The sequence below is a fragment of the Scophthalmus maximus genome, chromosome 12 (genome assembly GCF_022379125.1).
Source record: "Scophthalmus maximus strain ysfricsl-2021 chromosome 12, ASM2237912v1, whole genome shotgun sequence".
In the NCBI taxonomy this organism is placed as follows: domain Eukaryota; kingdom Metazoa; phylum Chordata; class Actinopteri; order Pleuronectiformes; family Scophthalmidae; genus Scophthalmus; species Scophthalmus maximus.
Window position 1 is genome coordinate 2,168,403 of NC_061526.1, and position 24,591 is coordinate 2,192,993.

The following is a 24,591-nucleotide window of genomic DNA, read 5'->3' on the forward strand; positions in this document are numbered from 1 at the left end:
ATGTGTTCGGCCACAGCAGCACCTTGCTGATCCACAATGAGCCACCTCCAAAAACACTGTATCTTTACATTTCCCATGATGCAAATCAATAGCATCTAACTTTTCGACGCTCCCTGGCTGATAAATGCGCACATCTTTTAAACTCCACTCAACCAGTTCGTAACAAAGGCTTTCAGTAAAAACGTTGTTGCCTTCCCAACCCAATGCCAAGATAACCCTGATGACCTCATCGGGTTTATTTTCTCAGACTTTAGAGACCTCCCTTTACACAGGTAATGGAGTAGTACTCCACATGATGATGAAAACCGACCTTCACGTTTAAAATTGCTGGACTGCCCCCATAATCAATCTGACAAATATAGTAAAATGTGATTGAAATAATAAACTGCCTCCAAACCAGTTGTACACTGACACATTAGCAAAAGTTGTGGTTGTGTGACGTATTGAACGGTGCCATGTCCACCACCATCACAACATCCACAAATCCCTCCAGGTTGCCTATGAATGCATTTCTCCCCCCATTTTTGTATATTCACTTTCTACGTTGTCATGTGGTATATCCTGTACACTGTCAATTTAAATCACCCTCGCCAGCCCGTGTAATCAGTTTTCCCATTTGCACTAATGTTTGCATACGAGAGTCCTTGTAAGTGGAAAGAATGGCTGGGTTATTTTTAGTTGGGTTGCGCGGGCATGGTTGAGCTGCTGTGCATCACTGTGCTCACTGCATCCAGCAGGAAATCCAAGTGAGTAGGTTGATGTCAGTGGAGGAAGAAAAGCGCCAAAAAAGAAAGAAAAGAACTCCAGAAACCATTGATAAGATGAGAAAAGCGCCACCTAAGTACAGTTCATTTACCCTTTACCATTGGGGGAAAGAGGCAATCTCCGCTAAACAACACTAAAGAACCACCAAAACAAGACTGTGCCCCTTTTTAAGACTACAGTATATTAGTATAGGAGAAGGAGGATTTGTTTTCATTGCCATTGTTGTTTTCACCTCAGAGAATTGTTCTATTACCCTGGCACTTTTTTTTCGTATTCCCTCAAGTGATCATTACCATTGTTAATTTAAATTAAAAAGTTCCCCCGTCCTCTGCTATCACATTTTTGCCCTTTCCAGCCTTCCGCTCCCGTTTCTCCTCCGCCGCTCAACCGCGGCTCCTCTCTCACATTGGTTATCACTTAATTTGAAAGTGCCGTCGAGGCACTTTGTCTCAAACGTGTTCTACCGCCACTTGTCTTGGCTGCGTATTCACAAAAAGTGAACCCTCCGCACCACTCGCCCTGCGAGACGAGAGACAATGTCCTCTCCACGCACCGTTAGCTGGCAATTACTGGGTCTGCAGCCCTGCTCCAGGTCCCTGCCATCGAAGGGAGAATCAATACCTCTTTGAGCGTCAGAGTGGAGACTCAAGGGGAACAAGAGAAGCTTAGTATCATTAATTTAATGTGGTCTAGGATATAAATTATTTCATCATGCAAGGATCATGTCCAAATCCTGTTGGTCGCGTTGTTGGGTAATGTTCAAGTAAGTGATGAAAGTAAAGGTAGAAGCTCTTAAGAGCCGTTTCTTGTTTCAGTCTCGCAGGAATCTGGGCTTTTGTATTTTTCCATTTCATAATTAATTTGCCTCAGGTGCTGTGTGGATCCAGTGGCAGAAATGAAAATGGCTGTCCTCAAATGGTTCCATGTCTTATTTGATTGTTGGCAGAGGGGGATCAATCTCCATGGTTTCGTGGAAATGTCAAACGGCAAAGAGGCAGGATGTAAATGATGACGTATTAGTCCCACACATTGTCGTTTTTGACATTTTCACCAGGAAGTGCTTTCTCTGTGTGTGACTTGTGGTCAGGGTACGATGGTTTGCTTTTTCATAGTTTTTGGACAGTTGTGCAGGATTTTTAAATTTTTTATTTTTGCAGGATTTGAATTTATAAAACTTCCTTGCAGCCGAGCTCTAGTTTGTGGCCGTTGCAAGGTGCAGAATACTGACCGCTGTTGTTTGTCGTCTGCCCATCCTCAGCACTCAATCCGGGGTTTGACATTACAAGCTTTTACAAGTCAAGGACACTACAACCTAGTGACATGTTACAGCCTGGTCTGTGAGGCAGGAGGCTGGCTGTTTTCATGGCAAGACAGGGCCCAGATACGTCTCCCCTCCCCACCTTCAACTCCCCACACCTCTGTTGTTAACCGGAGTAATCGCTCACTCTCTGGGGCACAGCGAGTCATGGACAGCCATGCAGAAAATGGAGCTCCGTCTCCATCATTCTGCAGCCAGATCCACCCTTGGCCCCATTACTTACCTGGCCAACTCATGTGTCAACACCTGGCAGGTGTAAACGCGAGGACTCTCCGCGATGTGTAAATGCAGCGATGGAGCAAAGCGAAGGAGCTCACATGCGTCTGTAAATGATTGGATGAATTAGTGGGAGTGAACCTGACGCGTAGGGTTTGTCTGCTTCGCTGCTCTTTGTTGCGTCATCGTTTTAGTGTCAGTATTTTGGCCTGTACCTGCGCATGAATTAAGAGCAGTGAGTCTTCGCTCCCGGCTGCATGGTGGTGTAGTGGTTAGCCCTGTCACCTCACAGCAAGAAGGTTCTGGGTTCGAGTCCCGGTTCAAACCAACCAGGGCCTTTCTGTGTGGAGTTTGCATGTTCTCCCCGTGTATGTGTGGGTTCTCTCCGGGTTCTCCGGCTTCTGCAGTCCCCATTCTGCAGTCCAAAGACATGCAGAATGGGGTAAGGTAAATTGGAGACTCTAAATTGCCCGGACGGAAGGATTCTTCGATCCCTGTTTTACTCACCTGCCCTCTAAAAAATGCTTCTTATCATCACAATTCGGGACAAGGGCCTTTCCCTTTTATTCCTCTTTGAATTATTACAGTTGAAATAATTACATTATTAGTAAGACAGGTTGCCGGGCCGTTTCCTTTCCGATGTGATGCTGCAGAATCCATCAGAAACTGATGAAATGGTTGTAGCTCAGTGTGTGAATGTATAGCGACGAGGTGATGTATGGCACACCGGGCAAAAGAGCATCCTCCCTGGAAGCATGGTGTCATTTAAACATTTCTCTTCAGTCTCCTGCAGTTTCCACACACCAACGAATGCATCGCAAGATTCAATTTAAATGCAAAGCAACAGAGGAAAAGATATTTGTGTTTGCCATTTACAGTACATCTGGCTCAGCAATCACTGCGCTCTGGCCAACACGGTCAGAGCGCAGACTGCTCAACAGATCTCACTGACCACTCTATTGCCTCCGACTGGCTCCTTGATACATTAGATTTGTAGCTAACAAGAATGAATCACCCTTTTGCTCTTGTCCCTCCTTTCAGGTTCTTTGCCCTATTTTTTCCCTCCTGCTGTCATTTTCTTCTTCTCCTCTGTGATTAAACTGTGCCCCCCAAGGAAATCTGAGCCCTTTCCTCTGATCCATTATTCTGTTTCAACCGATTCCTTTGATATGTCACATGGCATTGTCGAGTTATGATTGAAAACAATTGAATTGTCTTCGGATTGTATGGTGGATGATATAGGTTTGAATTAATGATGAGTCTTGGTTTAATTTGTCGCAGCATATTACCATGATCATTTCTATATATTTTTTTTAAGGAGAAATGAAAATATATTCTCAGGTTTTCACCTCATCATAACAAAGGCAAAAGGCTATGATGTAATTTTGCATCTCTCATTCACTGTATCTCTATTTCAGTCGAGAACGTTGACAGCCTGTTAAAACCAAGTCATGTCAGGTCAGAATGCCTCAGTGCAGTGGAGACACAGGGAGATATTTGTGGCTTCGTCTGTGACAATACTGCATTGCTGCCTTCATGTCATTCAGGTCAAAACAACCACCGCAGCCGGCTATGTGTGGGCACGTTGGTCCACATGCTGGTGAGAAAATTGAATATGATCTAGAAATGCCAGTTATAGTAAACCATCCGTGAATTTAAAGGCAATTACCAGTTCATAATAGGAGCAGAAAAAGGTTGTAGACGTGGGCTTTTTGCGTGACTCTCTTCTTGCCCGGGGATTCCTGTGTACAGTTTTAATCTCTTACAGACAATGAAAAACAGCTTCCTGTTTGTGGGGAAAAGGAAAGGGTGTAATCAGAGCTTTGCTTGAGTAAATTGAGTGGAGTCAGTGGGGGGGAGATGGAAAAGCTGAAGAAGTAAATAGAGATGCAGACAAAGCAATATTTGCTTGCTATATTCCAATTTTTTTGTTGTGATGCGAAGGAATGAGCCAGAAAAACTATTCTCTTAGGTGGCCGTTTCGCTGGAGAAGCCAACCATTCATCCATGCCAATGATAGCACACTAAAAAAAGAAAGGAATTGAAAGAAGGAAACAAAGAGAAAATAATAGAAAATGTCCATATGAAATTAAAACTATACCTTTCTACCACTACAAAAAAAGAATGTTGAAGTCCTTGTTGTGCAATTGCATAGACTCTTGCTCACTCTAGAATAGAATCAAATCTAACCAAATGATAAACTCTTTGATACAGTATATAATATACCATTGTGAAGCCTTGCTAGAGACCTGGATTCAGCTTCTGCAGCCAAAAAAGAAAATAAAAAATGGAAACATTCCTTGAATAAACATCCCTAGATCATTTTGGTGATGCATCATTCAATTGAAAATTGTCCCCATCTCAGATTAAACTGTTTATTTACTGAGGCGGAAGAGAAGTTTGATCTCAGACTTCTGTGACTGCCTAAAATTAGAGCTCTGGCATGAACACGCCTTCAGGCTCAGTTCAAGAGGTTCCCTCTATAATCATGTTAAATGACTGTGACAGATGTATGAAGTCCCTTTTTTACCCCCCTATGGTGGTAAGTTCATTGTATAAGTTAATATTTTACGATGCATGAAAAAGATGAACATGGTAGTGAAATTACGTCTCAGTGGAAGGGCGTACAGTATCAGGTAGAGTATGTTTTCGTAGTGATTTAAAAAATTTCACAAGAAGTTAATTTTCAATGGACCAATTTTCTCTGGAGACCCTACTAAAAATCTTTGCATTTGAGTCAGTTTTCCCGCGGGTCTGTCCACTGCATGAAGAGTCAAATCTGGAAAAATCCGCTTTCATGACACACTTTTTTTTTTAACTTCCACCCACTGCAAACGTTACAATATAGTTAGCTGGATACGATCTGGATTAATTGCGTGCCGTTGACTGACTAATCTCGTACAGCGGACAACTGTCGCTATGTCGCTAGGCGACAGCAGTGAGGGTGACAGTAAATATAAAATTTGCGGTGGACAAAGGCCGGATGCAGTCCCCGAATTGATACACAGCTACAGTCTGAAAAAAGTAAGATTCAGCCTACATTCACAAATCCCACATATTCCCTGGATGTGTGCAGTGATCAGGTTAAGGAATCAAAGTGTGATAGTTAATTAGTGCAATGTAATTAATAATGGAGTTTGCTTTGGCTGTAATGAGAGAATAGCGCAATGGAAATTGATACCCTGAACTTCGTCACCACTTGGATTGAATTTGTATACACGATTCTTAAATTCCTGTTGTCTAAATATCACAACTTTGTTTTGGCGAATACCATGTTACAACTTGCATTTATAGTGACCTGTTGAACTTTGAGTGAACTCAAATTGCAAAGTGCTATTCGACACCAACCAGGTATAAAAATTGAATTAAGCTTCTCCAGCATGTTTTGAATGAAAGTTTTAATTTCCTGAGACATTTTATAACATCGAGTCCTAGAAAAACTGGGTATAGTGGGTCGTGAAACAACTCCTTCACACAACAAATAAGCTGCTTTTTGACAGTCATTTGTTGCCTATGTGCATCGGCCGTGTTGAAAGGATGGGGGAAATGAATGGGCCAGATTTTGCGATAGTGTGACAATAAATGTATAATCTCAGCCGATACTCATTGGTACGAGCTTGCGTGTGCCCATAGCTGCTGTTTGGCCTGACATCAAATAACTGTTACCCTTGGTTAGATCTTTGAGAGAGGCCCACATGTGGTCCACTGTGTTGTTTGAGTTAGGCTTGAGCAGTAGGGTACAAAAGCAAGTGGCAACTAGGGACTTTCATCAAACTAACTTCATTGCTATCACATCAAAGCATGTAGTTTTCTCCCATCTGTCTTTGAGATAACATTGTACTATGCGTTCTATGATAATTTTCTTTTTTTTAATATAGAACCTCCTGCCTGAGGCAACTTTATAGCAGATGCCTACATTGCAGAGTATTGCATGCATTTATGCATGTGTGTGCTGTGTCAGTATTAGCCGAGCTGTAATGACATCAGCATTGGGGTAATGTATTGTACCCATGCCTTATTCTGCGATCCTTAATTGTGTAAGGTAGAATCAAAATTCAATCAAATTAGCATACTTGCCCACTTTTAACTCCTCCCACCTCCGATTGCCCTTTATGAATTTTTATTAGAGTTCCTCTTTAGATTTTCATTAGCTCTCTGATTTAGCGCCTGTCACCTCACTTAGGCCGACTGATGAGAAATGACTTCATCCGTTAAGGGGCGAACACTGAGTGCCTGTGCGCTCCGAGTGGCTGCAACGGAGGCGGTGTACTCCGCCGTGTGCTGATGGAAAGTGCCATCAAAGACGAGGCCCTTTCGGAGAGGCTGATATTGTCGGTCATGCAGAGGTACAGTGGTGCTGTGCGGTTTCAGTGTGGTACAGTAGGAGGCTAGGTGTCTCTGCAATGTTTCACACCGGCATTGTCTGTGTAATCAGATGCTCGTGCTTTTTGATAAGGTATTATGAAAAGGGTTCATCGCTCGCAACCGGTTGTCCTTAAGTCTCTGATACCGCCTGATTTTACACCTCAGCACGTTTTCCCCATTTACATGGATTTAGAGCTGAACAATGCAATAAATTTAATCCACTGGGATAAGAGATGGTATAACTGTGAACTTTGCGCTGTGGTATAGTGATTTTACTTAAATGTCATGTCCTGGTTGTGAAAGTCAATTATCTCCCAGAGTTACTATTTTCTTTCACTCTTAAACATCCACTTCACCAGGGCTGCCCATTCATTTTTTCTCGATTAATCGATTAGTAGTTTGCTCCATAAAATGGTGAAAAATGTCAATCATGTTTCCCAAACCCCAAGATGATGTTTTGTATTGTCCTCTTACTGTCACAGATGAGCAAATAAACCAGAACCATTCACATTTAAGAAGCTGAAATCAGAGAATTTTGACTACTTGAACAGATTAATCAATTATCAAAATAGTTGGCGATTCATTTAGTAATTGATTACTAATCCATTAACTGTTGCAGCTCTACACTTCCCCCTTTGTTTTTTGTTTTGGTCTCTACATAGTACCGAGGGAAAAATTAGAAATGCTGTGCTGTGCTTATCATCAACTTTGTGTTTCTGTTGGTTCTTGGTAGGTACCATACTGATAGTTTAATAGAGCTTTTTATATGAAAACAACTGCCCTATGCCATTTTTGTATTGCTAATATAGAAAATACTAGAACACACAGCTCCTTTACAATATGCATCGCATATTAACAACACTCAATTTCTCTACACTAGTTTGGATAAATATTTTCATAAAATTATAGATTTCATTCACTAAAAGATCACATATTCCATTTCAAGATAGTCGTACTGTGAGTGCAGATTTTTATGTATTACCTTCTGCACATAAGTATATTTTGGAATGGTTAAGATCCAATGTGTTTTGATGACTGGCAAATGGTCGGGGGGGGGGGGGGGGGTAGAGACTGTAGAAAAATGACCCTCGTGATTCACAAGTACAAATGATGCAGAGTATTTGAAGCCTTGAGGAAAAATGTCCTAACATCTCACCTTGAGAACATCATGGGTGAAAATAATTAGGGTTCTTTGTGGTTAATTCAGCCTTGTAGCTGCAGGGTACATAGAGGTTGAATGTGAACAGCTTCCTGTGTCCCTTTGTGTCATTGCTATAATTTGTCCTTTCTCTCTAAAGCGTATTTTACCTTTTTGACATTGCGTCTCATATGGGCTCTATCTGTTGTAGTCTCTGTTGCCAGTTTGTGGAAGTGATGGCGCCATGCTAAAAAATAGCAGCTCCAGGTTCATGTCTAATGGAGGACCCCATTGCACATCAAAAATGGGCAATGTTCTTCAATGGCTGGCTAAATCCAGAGCCAGGAGCAGCCGCACCGAAAATGCTCTAAAGAGGGAAGACACGGAAGAGGTGATGATTTCTCCGCTAAAGATGCAACCGGATGTTTCGTGGCAAGGGTTTTTTTTGGGAGAATGTGTTCGCAAGAGCTGCCACGCTGAAGAATACATTCACGGCACCTCATTTTAGAGGAGCAAGGCCGCAATGGGATGTGTGAAAATAGGTGGAAACAGATGGACTTGTTAAAGATTGTTAACGCTGTCGGCACATTAGACGAAGGGATAATATTGGCATGTTGAATGATCCTTTCAGTAGTTTACGGGGATTAAGTGATTTGCTTTTGCTAATAAAGGTGTTATATCTCTCTGGATCGTGGACAATAACTAAAGCTGTAGAAAACAGACTATTGATTTTTGTTTCATTTTCTGTTAGAACTTAAATATCTCCATTTAGTGTATTCAAGTGCAGTGCAGAAATCTGTACACCTACTCTATACAGGAGTAAAAATGACCATTTCTGCTGCAGCCAAATGAGTTCACCTGATAATTTAAGGAGAAGAAAAACATTTTTGTCTCTGGATAACTACACTGGATGAGTCACATCTGAAATTGTAGGCTCAAAAGCAACCACAGCCTGCTACACAACAAATACAAACTCAAACAAAGGCGGGGAGGGGGGCTCGTTATTCATCCTCATTGTTGCGTTGCAATGGGGAAAATGCACTCACTTATGGCCCAGCAAACTCACACAAACAGACAAGAAGCAGAGGAAGCACTCGACACGCCACGAGGAGATTCACATTTCCTGTCAGCCTCCCTCCCTGCCCCACGCTGAGTTCTGGTCCCTGCCCTCATGTGACAAGCAGACAAATTGCTCCTGAAGAAGCCCAGAGGCAATCGGAGCACACCGCTCGCCCACAATTACTCGTCCTGTAACAAAACGATCAATGCACTCATCTCACTCAAGCTGGGACACGCTGAGATAGACTCTCTGTTTGGGTAAAGCTGCAGAATAATGATGAATAATCAGAGAGAGAAAAGGTACAGGTTTTTGTTTTTTTTAAAGAAAAGGCAGTGGGTTGCCTTCTGCTCGAAAGATCCTCAGGCTAAATTTGGAGTTCTTTAACTGAATAAAAACGGCTCGAAAGGTGTTATTCCCTAAAAACTAATGATTTCAGGGAATAGCACTTGTTTTTTCAGTCCTTGAGGAAAAGAGGGAAGATGACGGTAATTGGATCATCTGAATTTGGAAAATTCAAGCACCTTATAAATGTTATAAATGTGTTAGATTTTGCTTTCATTTCACTGAGATTGTGAGTAGGTTCACGTCACTGTGGCAGGGCCGCTGTTGCTTTTGCTTTTGCTGCTGCGGGTGGGGCATCTGTTTTGACAGAGCGGTGCAAAAATGCTTGTACATTTCAATGGGACTTGTGCATGTGTGGGCTGTGGAAATGCATCTCCCTGCCATCTCACCAGTCCAGATGATGATGGGTTTTCATACACAGATGCAATCTATTGCGTTTGGTCTAGGGGTGTTGTGAGGAGAAAAATAATTCAATCAGAAAGTAATGCGTTCACTCGGATCAGGTTACATCAGTCATTCAATAATTTCAGTATCGTACAAAACCCCAGTTAGGCTGCTTACTTTCCCCACTCCAAGTGGAGTGATCAGATTAATGTATTAGATCATTGAAAGTGCCTCTGCTGATTTCTTATTCATGACCGCAGCAGGACTCCACTCATCCAACACATCGACTTGCGCACACAAAACGCACAAGCTTCATGTTCACTATAAAGACAGTTGTGTTTTCATTTATTATTTCATATTTTGACCCTGTGCTGTTTTTGTACAAACAAACGGGGGGGGGGGGGGGGGGGGGGGGGGGGGGGGGCGGCTTGTCTGTCGCCTTATTTTGCACCTCCTGTTGAAGCACTGAATAACTTCAGCCATGAATCACTGATGATTTGTGTTCGCGCTGGGATTTTACTGGGTTTAAGTTCAATTCCCCACTTCTGGCAAAGAGAAGGATGTGAATAATTGATGCGTAAGCCATGTCTGAGGGCAAGAATAAAAGGGAGTGTGGACTTGACTGAGCTTAAAGGGTTTACAATCCTGCAGGCAATAAAGAAGATGTTGCTGTCTGCGATTCTCTCAGCGGTGGGCATTTGGTGTAAATCCATGCTCATTGTGGAACAGGCTCGCCCTATTAAAACTATAAATTAGATTTTCTTCATGTAAAACCGAAAAATAAAGTGTCAAGCTCAGGTGTAAAACATTTAAAATGAGAAATAAAGTCTACACATGAGATTTAAATGATTAATTTAAAACGTGAATGAACTTTGGGGAGACAAGGAGTATTTACCAAATGCATTCGAGGAAATATATCAGTTATATTTATTGAAGGTGGCATGAGGTTTGACCGTCTTTTGACATGGGATTCAATTAATCAATACAAATGAAAAAAATAAAGGAAAGTTTTGCTCATTGTTCCACAAGCTTAACATCCTTCCCATAGTCCTGCGCTGCCCGCCACACATACCTCACACACATTGTACGTCCTCAAGTGACTTTGGTCAATTTCTGTTGCTGAGCTATGAAGATGGAAAATGAAAATCATCGATTGTCTGCTGACCCCAAACCAAGAGAAGGAGCAGTGCCGCGACGCCACAGCTTGACCATGAAATTAGATTTTATGAGGCTTGCAGAGGCTGCACTGTGTGATGCAGATCTTAACCCGTTCTGCTCCGTTTCAGCAAAAGCAGGTGATTGGGGAATTCTGAAATGCTAATCGCAGTTGCGGGAGTTTTACTGTCTTGCTTTTTGTGTGTCAGGGGGGCTGTTGTCCAACATTACTGCAGCTGGAGGGCATTCTGTGCTTCAGACACCTTCCATAAGAGGGACTCCTCCGTTTGAAGAGCTGTCTGCTTACAGCTGCAATATATGATCATAACATTATCGAACTTATGAAAGGTTCAATTTGCTGTTGAATTGCTGTTAAACTGCAGGCAAATGTCTCAATACTCACAGCCCCTGAGACAATTTCAAAATGATTCATTCTGGAAATGAGAACACTTAGATTAGATCTTAAAGCAGTTTTAGCAATATGTACGATCACCTTTGTCGAGCAAAAAAACACCGGAAACTGTTTTTAAATCATTTGCTGCTTTACTCATTTTCAAAATATCATTCTAAACTTAATATCTCTATGACATCATTTCAACTGTCTGACACTGTAAAGGCAAAATGATTAATTAATCAGAAACATGCTTAACATACTCTGTGATTAAAGTTATGATCATTATCAGCATTAATATGGATTACATGAAGCCATTACACTTTCCAAACACTCGAAATTGAGATCATTGGCACAGATGTTCCTTAGTCCTGTTCATATTCCTGCACTTCTGACCTCAGACTTGTAGTTTCTCCCATTGTGTGTGGCCTGGTTTGTCCCTTTCCCTTCCAAAAAAGCAGAGGAAATGTTGGGCTATAAGCTGAGGCCATAGCAGAGACTTTCGGACTGGTGTGTGTCCTCCACTGAACTTGATGAAACAGTGAAGTAGTCCCTACAGTAACTGTGTTGGAAGACCCCCCCCTTTCCCCAGAGTCCATACAAATCTGAGCTCTCGGTGTATTACTGTTTGTATGTGTCCCCTGACACTTGTGTCTTTGCATTGATGCTGTTGCACACCACCAAATCGTCCTGTTCCCTGAAAATTAACATCATAATACTTGAGCTGAATTCACATGTACCGCTGAGACGTGTTGCAAGCTTAACACTGCGGGAATGCGCTGAGGCTTGTAGACCGGCAGAATAAGTTCCAATAATTTACTCCTGCACACAGCATAATCAAATTTAGTTGGGTAATCACAGAGAATGGAGATGGAAACTGAAACAGCGAAAAAAGCCTTCTACCACTGAGCAAGTGCTGACACAGCCCACAATGTTCTGGCGCCCGGCTGGGAAAATGAATCCATCCCTCAGGAGAGTGGAAACATTTCTGGAAGATATTTACCTGCTGTATTTGTCATACAGTTGTTGGTGGGGAGTAGGGAAGTAAAACAGTGAATCCGAAGGAAAATATAATGACAGCCCTATTTGTGTGTGTGCGTCTGTGCGTGTTTGTTGCACATAGGCCGAGCCCATGATTCAGAATGGGCACCAGCTTGACAAGTATCAGTGAGGGGAGAGATTGGCATGCCATGAATGATGAATTATTGGACCACTTGCCCGTCGGCATAGACATGTAGAAGGCCGCCAAACCCTCCTTCAGAAAAGAAAGGGAAAGACGCAAAACAGGTGTGTACTCGATGTGGATGCTTTAGGTGTCTTTAGTTTAGTCATTAGATTCAATTTTAGTCACGAAGACAGAAGTTGTTTGACAAAAAACAAAAGCACACAATCAAGACATTCCTGCAAGAGCTGTTCTCATTAAAGCAAAGTTTGAGTGGAAGTAGCTGTCCGCAAGTCATTGACGTTAAACATAACAAGAGATTCTGGCCAAGGTGCCCCCTGACCCCGGGGGCACTGGGGTGGGTGCCCAGAAGGCCCGTTAAGTAATCCATCCATGGCTGACTCGCACAATTTGACAATCCTTTTCATTTTCATAATCGCTCTCAACACATGTTCCCTCACATCAACATATGGATTATCAATGGCCCATGACTGCATAACTTAACAGCGCTTTGACAACCACAGCTGCCAGCATCGATATGGAAACACTGTTGTCCACCTTACTTCTCCAAATGATTTCTGAACCATTAAGTGCCTACACTGTTAGAGTGCAGTATTTACCAAGCAATGCATAATTCAGACCGACATTTCTGCCAGTCAAGTTAATTCCATGTAATTTTTATGAGCGGGACCACAACATAGTGCTGTAAGGTACTGTACACCATACACAGAGCGGTTCTGAAAATAGCTTCTGTAGGGTGAAAGTTCACTATCATGTGTAGACTTGAAGGTTATAGTATCATCTTGACTTTGAGCTTGAGAAAATGTGTTGGTTGGCGGCAGATGAATTAAACTGTGTGCTTTCGCAGTAACAGAGCAGAGGATGGCTGTGTGATTAATTCATAGTTGGGCCCTCAGTTCTGCATGGCTTGCATTGTATGGGATACATAAGTGGTTTACAGTACCTACAGTACTGTATCATCGTACGCACCATGTCTGTACCTAAAGTAAGCATCTGGAAAAGTAATTGGATTTTAATTCAGTTTGTAGTTGTCGGTTTGCCAAAAAGTTTGCCTAACTTTAATTTTCCCTTCAGCACCTTCAACGTTGGAGAAATGATCTTATTCTTTGATGTTTCAGAGGATCCTGTTCTTTATCATCTCATTACACCTCTTCACTGAGGCTGCAGTGAGTAAAATATTCAAGACTCCGTGTTTTTATGGCTGAACCATTCCATGAAATGGAAATATTCAGGATGTGTTGTGCATTATTTTATGCACATTTCTCAGAAAATTCGGCCCACCATATTTGGCATCTTTGTAAACTTTTGAAAAAAGCAGTGAACTAACTTTTTAGGGCTCAAACAGTATTTGGGCTGCACAGCTTGAGATTCAAGGTGGAGGAGAAAAATATTTTTGTTATTATTGTTTTTTGTATTACTTTTTTTACTGGCTGAAATATGAACAATATAGTCCGAATTTTTGCCAGATTTAAATCAGCGGCATTCTTGTCCCTAAATTTAAATTTAAGACAAAATGTATCCGTCATTTTGCCCTACGTTGCCCCCGCCACATCCACTTCCAACTCCACTATTGCTGAGATATTTCCTCGCGTGTATTTGTGAAAGAAGCACTTGTCTTTTCTTCGTCTCAGCTTGTGAAGAGACGCACAAGCACCATTTATCGCGGTGTTTGTTCCCCACTGTCAGTGCGACGTGTGTGTCACAGAATTATCCTGACAGTATGTTCTGTAGCATCCACTCAAAAGACGATCTGCGGCCAGCAGTTTCTGTCATTGCAGATTGAACACATTAGTGCAATAGCTTCTGAATATAAAGCCGTTAGAAACTAATAAGAGCATATTTCAGTAGAGCAGTCCTCAAGCACACATAATGGTAGATAATGTCTTAGGCTCTTAACATGAAAGTGCCTGCCCATGTGAGCTGAGCATTTTGTATGAGGTTGGTTGATACTTGTAGATTATGCATATCGATTGTCTTCTAGTTTGAGATCAAAGATGCAGGGAACCTCAGACGATCCACAGTCAGGATTCAAGTGTCTTAATGTGAGCAGACTTTAGTTATTTGGAGAGGCATGAAGCAGACGCGGTCTCGTATCCCCTCTCGATCTACAAGGATTTATGACCGAAGGCTGTTGGCTCGAGCTCGGCTTTTAAATTGGATAGTCAACACATGTTTTCGAGGAATCCTCGTCTAATCTCATTCTGCACTGCTGCTATTTACATTTTAATCATTTCCCTGCCTCCCCGCTGTATGTCAGATAAGACTTATAATAAAAGTAAATCGACTTATTCCTCCAAACCTCATCACTCTTTCTCAGCCCCTGATAGTGAACTCAGTTCTGGCATAACATGAGGCGACTCGCGCCTCATCTTCCCAGCACTGACACGTAATCTGGGCCTGATGTGGGAAACGTAAGAGAGATGGTGATACTCAAGTGTGAACCGAAGCCGCTGGCACAGATTTGGTTACAGGGTGCAGGTCTGTGTGATCTGCCCATTTTCCCGTGGAACAGGGTTTTCCCCTCCACTTAATGGTTCATTAATAGAGAGCTGATGTATGTCGAGAGGGTTTGCCGGAACGTCGCCGCAGTGTGAGCATCATCGCCACGGTTTCACCTGTCACCGCTGCTGATGAGTTGTCATCAGAGCCGGCGTAATAGACTTAAGATTAGATCAGGGCCCGAGACGGTTAATGAACGTATCCTTCACGGTGCCGTTTTTTTGACCTCGGATCAAGGTTGTCAATCCGAGGTTACACAATTTCTCAAACTGGTATTTGAACTTGTCTTTCTAAGGTACAGTAGAAAAACACAGTGTTCACACAGGGACACGCGCTCACACATTGACGACTCATAAAACATTTACTGCTTAACATATTGAAAGTGCCCAGACATATAAAACTTAGTTGACCATGAATAGAGTGTAAATCACTTTGGATTTGAAGACGGAGGTAATGTACCTAAATGCAGCACATTGTGTGTGACACACTGCATGTAATGGTATCTTACATCAAAGAAGCTTCAACTATTGTGTTTCATTTTTAATCAATCTGAGACTATGTCAATCATTCATAGGTAGGCAAATAGTGTAAGCACTAAAACAACTTTGTGCTGAACTGTCTAGATCTGGTGTTGGATCTGTTATTACTTTATGATCATTAAATCTAAAAGCAAGACAACAGAGAAACAATACAATCTTCCTGTCACAATTTAAAGTTGAAATTATGAAAAGTAAAACACACATTGCTCAGTTCAGTACCAGGGACATTTTCAAACAGGATATAGGTTGAGAAGATAATATGAATCTTTGAATATTAATGAAAAGAATCCGATTCGATTTGCATATTGGCATAACTCCAATATAGCAGCATATGTTTCTCATACATCAGACCAAAACGATCATCAGGACTCACTCATTTTGTTGTCCAGTGGAGCAGAGGTAACATTAAAGCCATCACCGCTCTTCTCAGTCTCCAACACGACCTCACATTCTCGATAAAATCCCACTCTCACCTCAACAAGATGTGTGACTGAAAGCGAGCAAGCTGATTAAACTGCATATTAAATAACAACTCAATACAATTTCTCCTGCAGAGGACTTAACTGCTCCCTATCTATCTCGAGCGGAGAATTACTGGATAAGCTAGTGTGTTGAATGATAACGGATATTGTACAATATTGCTAAAATGCGGTGGGGCTCAGGAGTTATGTTTATTACTACTGGGGTTTTCCGATGTCCCGGATTCAATCAGGGATTAAATTATGTTTTCATCTAGCATCTGGATTGTTTATTTCGATGTTTCGGTGCCCCCAAATAACTGCGGTAATCATACCACCGCAGTATTTTTTGGGATCATCCTAACATCTCGGCATATGTTTCAGTTAGTTTTTTCATTTGGAGATGAATATGGGTATGAGGAATATTATCACTTCTCATTGCACTGCTGTAACGCAATATCCACTGTTCGGCGATGAGATGGAGGCGAAAACAACACCAGAAATTTGATCTGTGCAGATTTTTATTACGTCGCGTGCTCGCTGCGATTTTCGATCCTGACTGGGTTTTGGCTTGACCTCGTGCATTTCGCACCCGGCCGCGTAGGGAAACGGCGAACACTCCGGCTTTGTTGTGACTTCTCGGCTGTTGGATTGGACACTCTGCGGTCCGGTGATCACTGATCTGTAACAGTGGGCTCGGCGTCGCACCGGCGGCAGCTACATGTCAGCGTGTAATGAAAGATTGTGACACAGGCCGGGCCTGCAGGGTGCACATGGCAGCAGGTGGGGCTGATGACAGATCGACTCGAGTGGGTGCCATTGAGACCGGCGCCCAACTGTAACTGCCTGGCCGCCGTCCATGTTCGACAGCCCTGTAGAACCACGGGTGCAGGATTTGAGACGGTTTGAAAATCGACGTGTTGCCAGACAACATATTAGTTTTCTGCTGTTTCTCCATGTCTGGCCAACTCCTGAGCTTCTTATTTTTTGTTGCGGCTTGAGGCTAAAGGTGCCGCTGGTTCCTACGCCACTTCTCTGTTCACAGTCACCAAGTGTTAAAAAAGGAAAACAAGGGGAGAAGTAAAAGGTGAGTGAAGATGAGAACGATAAGAAAGATATTGGCTTTTTGTTCGCACCCATACAGGGTTCTTCGTTATTTATTCGAAATGTCCCTGAACAACCGAGGACAATTAGTTAAGCCACAGTGCCAAATAGCAGATTCATTCTGTTTGATAAATAAAAAAAATTGTGTCTGGGCTGCCCTGCTGTGGAAATGAAGTGTTCTGTTTTTGTGCCCCCCCTTTGAAAGGAAATAACCTTTTCCCACTGGACCGTATTTGTGTGTGATTGATGGCAGTGAGGCGTGCGTGCGTGTGCGGTGCACACCACGAGGCCTGCGTCCCACCGATTCCGACCATCTGGGCAGGTAGTGCAGCCCGTCGCCACCGCAGCGACATATTGTAGTTAGACCGGCCTCAGGATGGCGATGTGCGTGGTTTTGGCGGCGGCAGAGGCTTTGGTGACTGTGCCCCAAAGAAAATGCTGAGTGTGCTGACATTTTTATTGTTGCATCATAATTGCGACCCGGTCCATTCTTCATTCTGAAAATGTTGTTAACTAAATAGTAACGCTTGGATGTGCGCGCGCACACACACACACACACACACACACACACACACTCACACACACACACACACTCTCTCTCTCTCTTACTGTCTCTCTCTCAATATCCCCTACTGCTGCAGTGCGGTTATGAAAATATGCCTCATGACAACACCTGCGCCCCCTTTGTTTCTTATGTTCTCTAAAGACGATTCATCCTTGATCACTTATATAAACAGCAGGTACCTTTGCCATGTGCTGCTTATTTTTTTTATTTTTTTCCCGACAATTTCAAAAGAAAGATTGCACTCGGATCAGTGACTGATTTTTCTCAGGTCCTTTTTTTATATCAAAAAAACTGCTTATTGCATCAGAGGATAACCACAAGACCGTTTCTGTTTTTCCTTTATACTGTGGCAGATTTTATTCCTTACATTGCTGCTTTCAGGAAACTGAAAGCAGCAATGCCCTCCTTGGGCAGGAACAAAAGAACTATTCATTAACAATTTCATATTTGGTCCTATGCTGATGATTTGCCACTGCAAAGGCTTAATTTTACACTCTCCATTTGATTTCCTGTTTAAGTAGTTCTGCTTTGCTTGCAGTTCTTGGATAACTTGATGAAAATGTTCCAGGAAATCAATCACTGCTTCCCAGAGATTTTCCTCTATTCTCAGCAGCAATCAAACACACTGGATCATCACAAGAATAAATTGTTATGTATATTATAAAATGAAGGATTTATTGTTTGTTTTAGATAGAGCTCTGACACCTTGCAGTGGGCTTTTGGCATGCTTCGTATTACGTCATGGAAAAAAAAAGGATGTCTGCTCTCCATTATTTACATTTTTTTCTTTTTGTCAAGGGTCCCTAATCTGTGTTGTAGAATCTCTGCTGTGTGAAATGTGCAGATGTTGAAAAACCCCGAGTGGTTTTGATGTCAGTAGTGTTTAGAAAGGAGAAATGGAAGAATTACATGGTTGCTTTTAGCAAGATAACACAAGATTTTTGTTAACTAAACTGCACAGTGCAGTTTACTTAGAGATGGAGGAGGCTGCATGAGTGATGATTGGTTTTTCAAGATAAATCAACTGCTCCCTCTACTGTCCAAAATATAACAGTGCACTTCCCATTTCTTATTAAGCATCTTAAAGTGGGGAAAAAACAGCCATTATAGGAAACATGTAATATTTTACTTTACTTTCTACAAATATCCATCTTAAGAAAAAGAAACTTGATAAAATTATAGATAATAAAGTTATGGTGAAAATGAGAGTAAAAATATATATTTTCTCTGCTAGAGATCCTCTTCTGTATTCCGTTATGATGGTTGTGGATTGTAAATTTAATAAACACACCAACCAGTGAATTTGAATTAGGGACATTCCTGATATTTAACCTTGTTTTACCTGAAAAGCGTCATGTTAAGAACTAATTTCAACTGGGGAAAAAAGAAGTTGAATCACCAGTTTTATCTCTAGTATTTTGGCCAGTGACTAGTCAATACGGTGTATGTCTTAAGAACAATGAAAGGGAGATATTTTGCTGAAGCATAGGAATTACAATGAAATTTTAAAAATTACAATAAGACTCTAAACCATTAAATCATATGTAATGGATAGAGATGGCAAATGTCCTTATGTGCAACTGAGTAATGGGCCTCACACCTGGCAATTAGAACAATCTGAAGAAGGGTACTTATATTTGGGATCTTGGTGTTGTAGATCAGTGACCCCAAGAGGTCTTAGTTAATGAATTGACTTGGAGCTCCTCTATGTATTTAAAACCACAGGCCCTGACATTTTTTATTGATTGGATGTCAGCTCCATGGCTTGTATGTGTCACTCTAGAAGGCCCTGATGGAGCACTGCAACTTACAGTAAGTTGTTGTTGTGCAAGAAAAACCAGCTTGACACTTTTAGAATCACTTTAGCTCAAAATTATTTTGAAAATAACTCACGTGTGACATGAATACAGAAGACAGCAGTGTAGAGGCTTTTGTAACATCTGGCCAGGGACTGTGGATGAAACTTAGTCTTTTGGCCAAATCTGGTATATTTACAGAAATGTTTATTTACATGCACTGCCCCTGTCAAATACAGTAAAGAGAAAGAGAAAGGCGACCATGTCGACATTCTGAAATGCAGAAGGTGATTAAGATGCATGCACTTACACTGTTTTGCTGCCACCTAATGGACATTAAAAAAGCCTCACAATGAGCAGTGTAACTTATGATCTCCAAAGAGTAAACTGGGTCAATTCAGAAAAAAATGTATATTCAAAGGTTTACACTAACTTACACAACTAGAAGAAACATTGACACCACACCAGTTTTAGATGCAAACAAGAAGTAGTGAGTCTAATGCAATTTTTCAGCATTCGTTGCATGAAACATAAATCTGCCGTTAGGAAAAGGAGAGCATCAGTGGATCTGCACATTGTGCAAAAAATGTGTTCTTACAAATCCTAAGCAGGGTACTGTTAATAATAATGTACACAAAATCCTCCGCAGTGTAGTTAGGATTTGATTACTTGGACTACTACTCTCATCAATAATCTGTATCTGTCCTGTAGGGTCCTATTGGTTAGTTATGCTATATATACAGGTTCATTCAGCTTTTTTCATTTTACCATGGTCATGGAAATGTGCTTTTTCTCCCATCCACTGAGTGTGGATTGACTGCGGGCAAAGCTGAAAACATTTGTCTTCTGAATGTTTTAAGCTTGTTTGACAGGGCTTTGATGATTCGCAAATAGTTTTTCACATTTCCACACACCACATTACCTCATGCGTCATACAGTAATGGAATTATCACAAATACAACACCATTGTGTGCTTTAATCATGTGCTTCCGTGTCAACTAAGGTTTTATCTTCTAATTGTTTTCGTTCAGTCAAGACTCAAACCATCACATCAGTCTCCAGAAAAGTTACAAGTATTTTTTGCATTTTGAACGACTTCAACTATGATTTGCTTGTCATTAGAATGAAATTGCAGGATTGAATATCTGATGCTGTTGATGCAGTTTACAGTTTTGATCTGTTGCATTTTTGGCTCGGGGGGGGGGGCATACAAGTGTTGCTCAGCACATTAAACCCCTTTTCCATATGTTACCTTGCCTGCAAGAAGGTCAACAAAGACCTGATGAAAGCGGAAAAGCTGATAACCTTTAAATGGCTTTTCTGCAGCTAATGGTTCTGTCAAGTTTGAGAGTTTTAAGCGTCAGCAATGTCTTCACCTAGAGCCACCTTTGCACAGTGGAACTTGTCGGATTCATTGCTCTCACCGTGCAGCCGCTGCAGTTTAAAAGCTTCCTGTGGTGATGGCCCAAATATGACTCCAAATATGCCCAGTAAGTTCAAAAGACAGCGGGGGCAACTACTCATCGATGGCTCGCAGGGTCTCCGTCTGAGTCATGCACACCTACGGTCTAATAGGAATTATTTTTAATGAAGTGCTGTACATGCCATCAAGTATACAGCAGGAGGAAGAAGGGTTATGTGGGGTGGAAGAAATAAAGGAGTGAAGTTCACCATCGAGGATAATGGACATCCATCTCAAGTGTGTAGGCGGGCAGCAGAGTGCATACCCGAGAGCTACAAGCATTTATACGTTTAAATAGATCTTTACATGATGTGTTGAACATCGGCCCCTTGAAATGACCAGGCCTGTTTGTCACCGGGGATTCTCCGTGTGAAAAATGTTCTCTGTGCTCTAAAATTCAACTTCATTCCACTTGTGAAAACACTTCTGCTGCCATTGCAAGTTCTCTCTCGAATCCCTTATACTCACTATAGTCAGATTGTTTTTTTTCGTCGTACCGTTTGAAAGAGCCATGCTCGGCTGATATGGACCAATTCTCAAAGTGGGACCAAAGCTTAAGAGTTCATGCTAAGTGACGCTTTCTCACAGTGACACTTTTGTTTACTATAACTTCATTTAACTTGCATATTCATGAGGTAATACACGTGCACATGCCAACTGAGCCAATTTTATAAGTTTGTCGAATAAGTGAATCATTGAAGGTTGAAGTGAGAAGGCAGTTCTCGAAACTCCAGAACCTTATAGCAGTGGCGCCCCCAAAAGTGTTTCACAGGGGTTGCCAGATGGGGCGCCTGAAAATCTCAGGGGTGGCACACCGTCTAGTGCCATCTGATCACCAGGTCATAATTTGAAATGATCAAATACTCTACGACCAGATATTGGTAAGTCGACCGAACTCTGCTGTACTGAACAGGCACAAGTTGAACCTGAATATTTTTCTGCGCCAGTAAAGAAATCTTTTTTTTACTTTATTTAATTTTTTCAAGGAGGTTGTTCGGATTATTATGCAGGTGTCACGCAGAAGTAATCGCATCCGTTGCTGGTCATGTTCCGCTAGGCGAACCCAATTACAGAAGAAATGGAGGGTACCTTGGTGATTCTGAGGTCCTTGACCCTCGGAGCGACTTTGGCAACGTCTCACGTTGGAGTGAGTGTGTGTGTGTTTTGTTATTACAGTGTGTGTAGGTGTACAGTCTACAGAGTCTGCCCCACAGTGAATTGAAGCATTGATGCTGTGTTTCCTTATCTTCTGTCTGAAAACCATGGGAGGCAGAGCAATGCGACTAACAGGAATCAAGCTAATGGGGTGGGTCCTGCAAATTGGTGCTTGATTGAAGTGGTTGGCCATTTTTATTTCTGACCGGGACTGCCGCCCCACGTTTTCATGAAATGAAGGAATTTCCCGTGGGTGGTACTGTACAGGGAGCGGGAGAATTTTTCATTCTGTTTTTACTCTTTTGATGGGTCACATCAGGCAAGTTGTATTTTTCACCCATACTGAGCAAAAAGATGGGAAAGGGAAAGGATGCAGGGTCTTAACATGAATCTGACCTCCAGACCTTCTCCATAATCCTGAGGATCTTCCCCACAGTAGGTCAGAGTCTGCAAAACAAGCAGCCGCAGGATCAGCTTTGAAGAGGCAATCTCTTTTTTTTTTTTTTTTTTTCAAAGGGTGTATGATGCTGGAAAGAACCCTTTCATTTGTATCAAGACATTTTGTGCATGGTTGCGAGCACGGACTCGGTATTGCATCAATTTTTCTGAAGGGTGGAGGGGTCAACACTCGACCCACTCTCGTTTTTGTTCACCTTATTTTCAGAGTATAGTCAGAGGGATTAGGTTGTTATTGAGCTGAAATGTCTTTTGGGAAACTGAGAGAAAGCCTTGTTAAATTATAAGGATGCCATTCCAATTATCATCTGATGATTTGAATGCATGTCTCCAACACGGCTTAAAAGACACTCGCTTAAGATGCTCATCAGTATTATATATATTTTTTAAATACATTTTAAATATTAAACCATCCACCGCCAACCTGACTTCTCAGTCAGTGTCGTGGACACGGAATGGTTTTCTCCTCTCATCCCCAGTAGGGTATGTACTTAAAAGGCAGCTAGTGAGGAATAATGGTAATGTGGAACGCCGGCTCTCTCTCCTTCCTCCAATCTGTCCCTCCCCGTGTGAGGAGAGATCGGCTTGAAACAACAGCAGTACCACTCTCTCCAGCATGCCACTGGCTCCCTCTCCAAGCGCTCAGTTAATCTAGGTGCTCAACTGGTACAAAGTAGCTTTTGCCGAGCAGAGATCAGCCTGCAAGCTTTCACTTGAGAATGGGAAAATAGGGGATGGGAGGGGGGCTGCGGAGGGTGCGCGTCCAGATTCAAAACTCAACAGAGGCACGCATGTTATACTCCCACTCTTTGCTGCTCGTCGTGCTGCCCACCTTGCCAGGGAGAATATAAAAGGAGAAGTTTAGACCGGAGACTTGACTCTTCACGTGAGGCTCCCCAGCAACCCTTTCCCTTTTTTACGGTTCTCCATTTTCACTCTCGAGCCATCCGAGGGTGAGAGTGAAAGTGTGTGAAATCTAGCAGGACTTCCAGATCACTAAGCGAGAAAGTCTGGATCATGGGGGCTTTAATGGTCATCTTCTCCCTCCAGCCGAAACAAAGACGCAAGACCACAGGTAGGCATGATGGGAAGGGGACGAGAGAGTTTAATCTGATAATGGTTTTTGAGAAATCTTTTACAAGTTAGCAGCTAAACTAGTTAACGAAGAAAGGATAGGGAAGAGTTTTTAATTTTGTTTTCCTTGTGCCAGTGGTCATATTGAAAAAAAATACTTTCACAGATAAATTGTTCATTCTGTGTTTAATCCATTATTTTCTGTACGCATGTTTTGGACTTCCGGAAGGTTCCCGGCTCTGAATTCTTGTTGTCACACTAGTAGTCCATGAAATTGACTTGAAATCTTCCATCTTTTGGTTGAACATTTCCATCTGAACTAAACACACACTTGCTTGACTTTTTTCCATTTGCTTTTCCCAGCCTTGATTTTAGAGTGGCAGCACGCACACACACACTGACACCACACAAACACGCGCACACAACACGCTGTATCGACTCTCTACCAGCGCAGTCACACGAGGTTAGGTTACATCTGTCCCCCTGCAATAATGTGCTGATCAGCCTCCCCGTCACTGTCACTGTAACAAAAGACCAGGACGTCCAGTCTTTATCAAAGAACAGTGAAATATTTAGTGGGTGCCTAGCAGACGATGACTGTCGTGGGTTATATTTAGTGGGGTGTGGTGGGAGAGGGACAGAATGGGTGACACACAAAGTGCAGTAAGTCATATTTCACTCGGCTACTTTGAGAAAGGCTTGAAAGCAAAATGAATGAGAGACTCTTTGTAACGCTCTGCAGCAATAGATCACAGAGCAGGCGGTTGTGTGCACTTGTAAGAACTTTTCACAGGGACCAGGAAAGGAGAACATGGGATGCAGATACACACAGCAGATTCTGAGCATGTACTGTGCAATATTGATGTATTTATTTGGAAATAATAATTAGTTAATATCGAATGAATAAGGGTAAATATGGAAATAGATAGTGATTGAGAAATATGGAACATCACAGTAATTGGTGTTTGGTGATAGCCTATGAATGGTTGTGATTCCTCAAAAAATTCCGCTAAACCTCATCCCCTCATCCTCTGCTGCTCTGCCTCCATTCTCGCAGTGTGTTTGGTGAATGTAATGTTGTCCGATAGTGAGTTTAGCTGGAATCACCGGAGTGTGTACTTCATTAAATCCAATAAAAAGCAGAGCAGAGCTGCTAACATTAACCT

General features: G+C 42.1%; 1 protein-coding gene across 6 annotated transcripts in view; it reads left to right on the forward strand.

Annotated features, from left to right (window-relative positions):
* Positions 1-24,591, forward strand: part of kcnip4a (potassium voltage-gated channel interacting protein 4a) — a 117,762-nt gene that overhangs the window by 46,619 nt on the left and 46,552 nt on the right. The window contains exon 1 of one of the 6 annotated variants that reach the window (XM_035647999.2): positions 22,957-23,426. The exons of the other annotated variants lie outside the window; for them this stretch is intronic. Within the exon in view, the coding sequence (XP_035503892.1) occupies positions 23,369-23,426 (58 nt within the window). The 5' untranslated portion in view covers positions 22,957-23,368. Of the gene's footprint in view, positions 1-22,956; positions 23,427-24,591 lie in introns of those variants that run through there. 6 annotated transcript variants of the gene reach the window in all.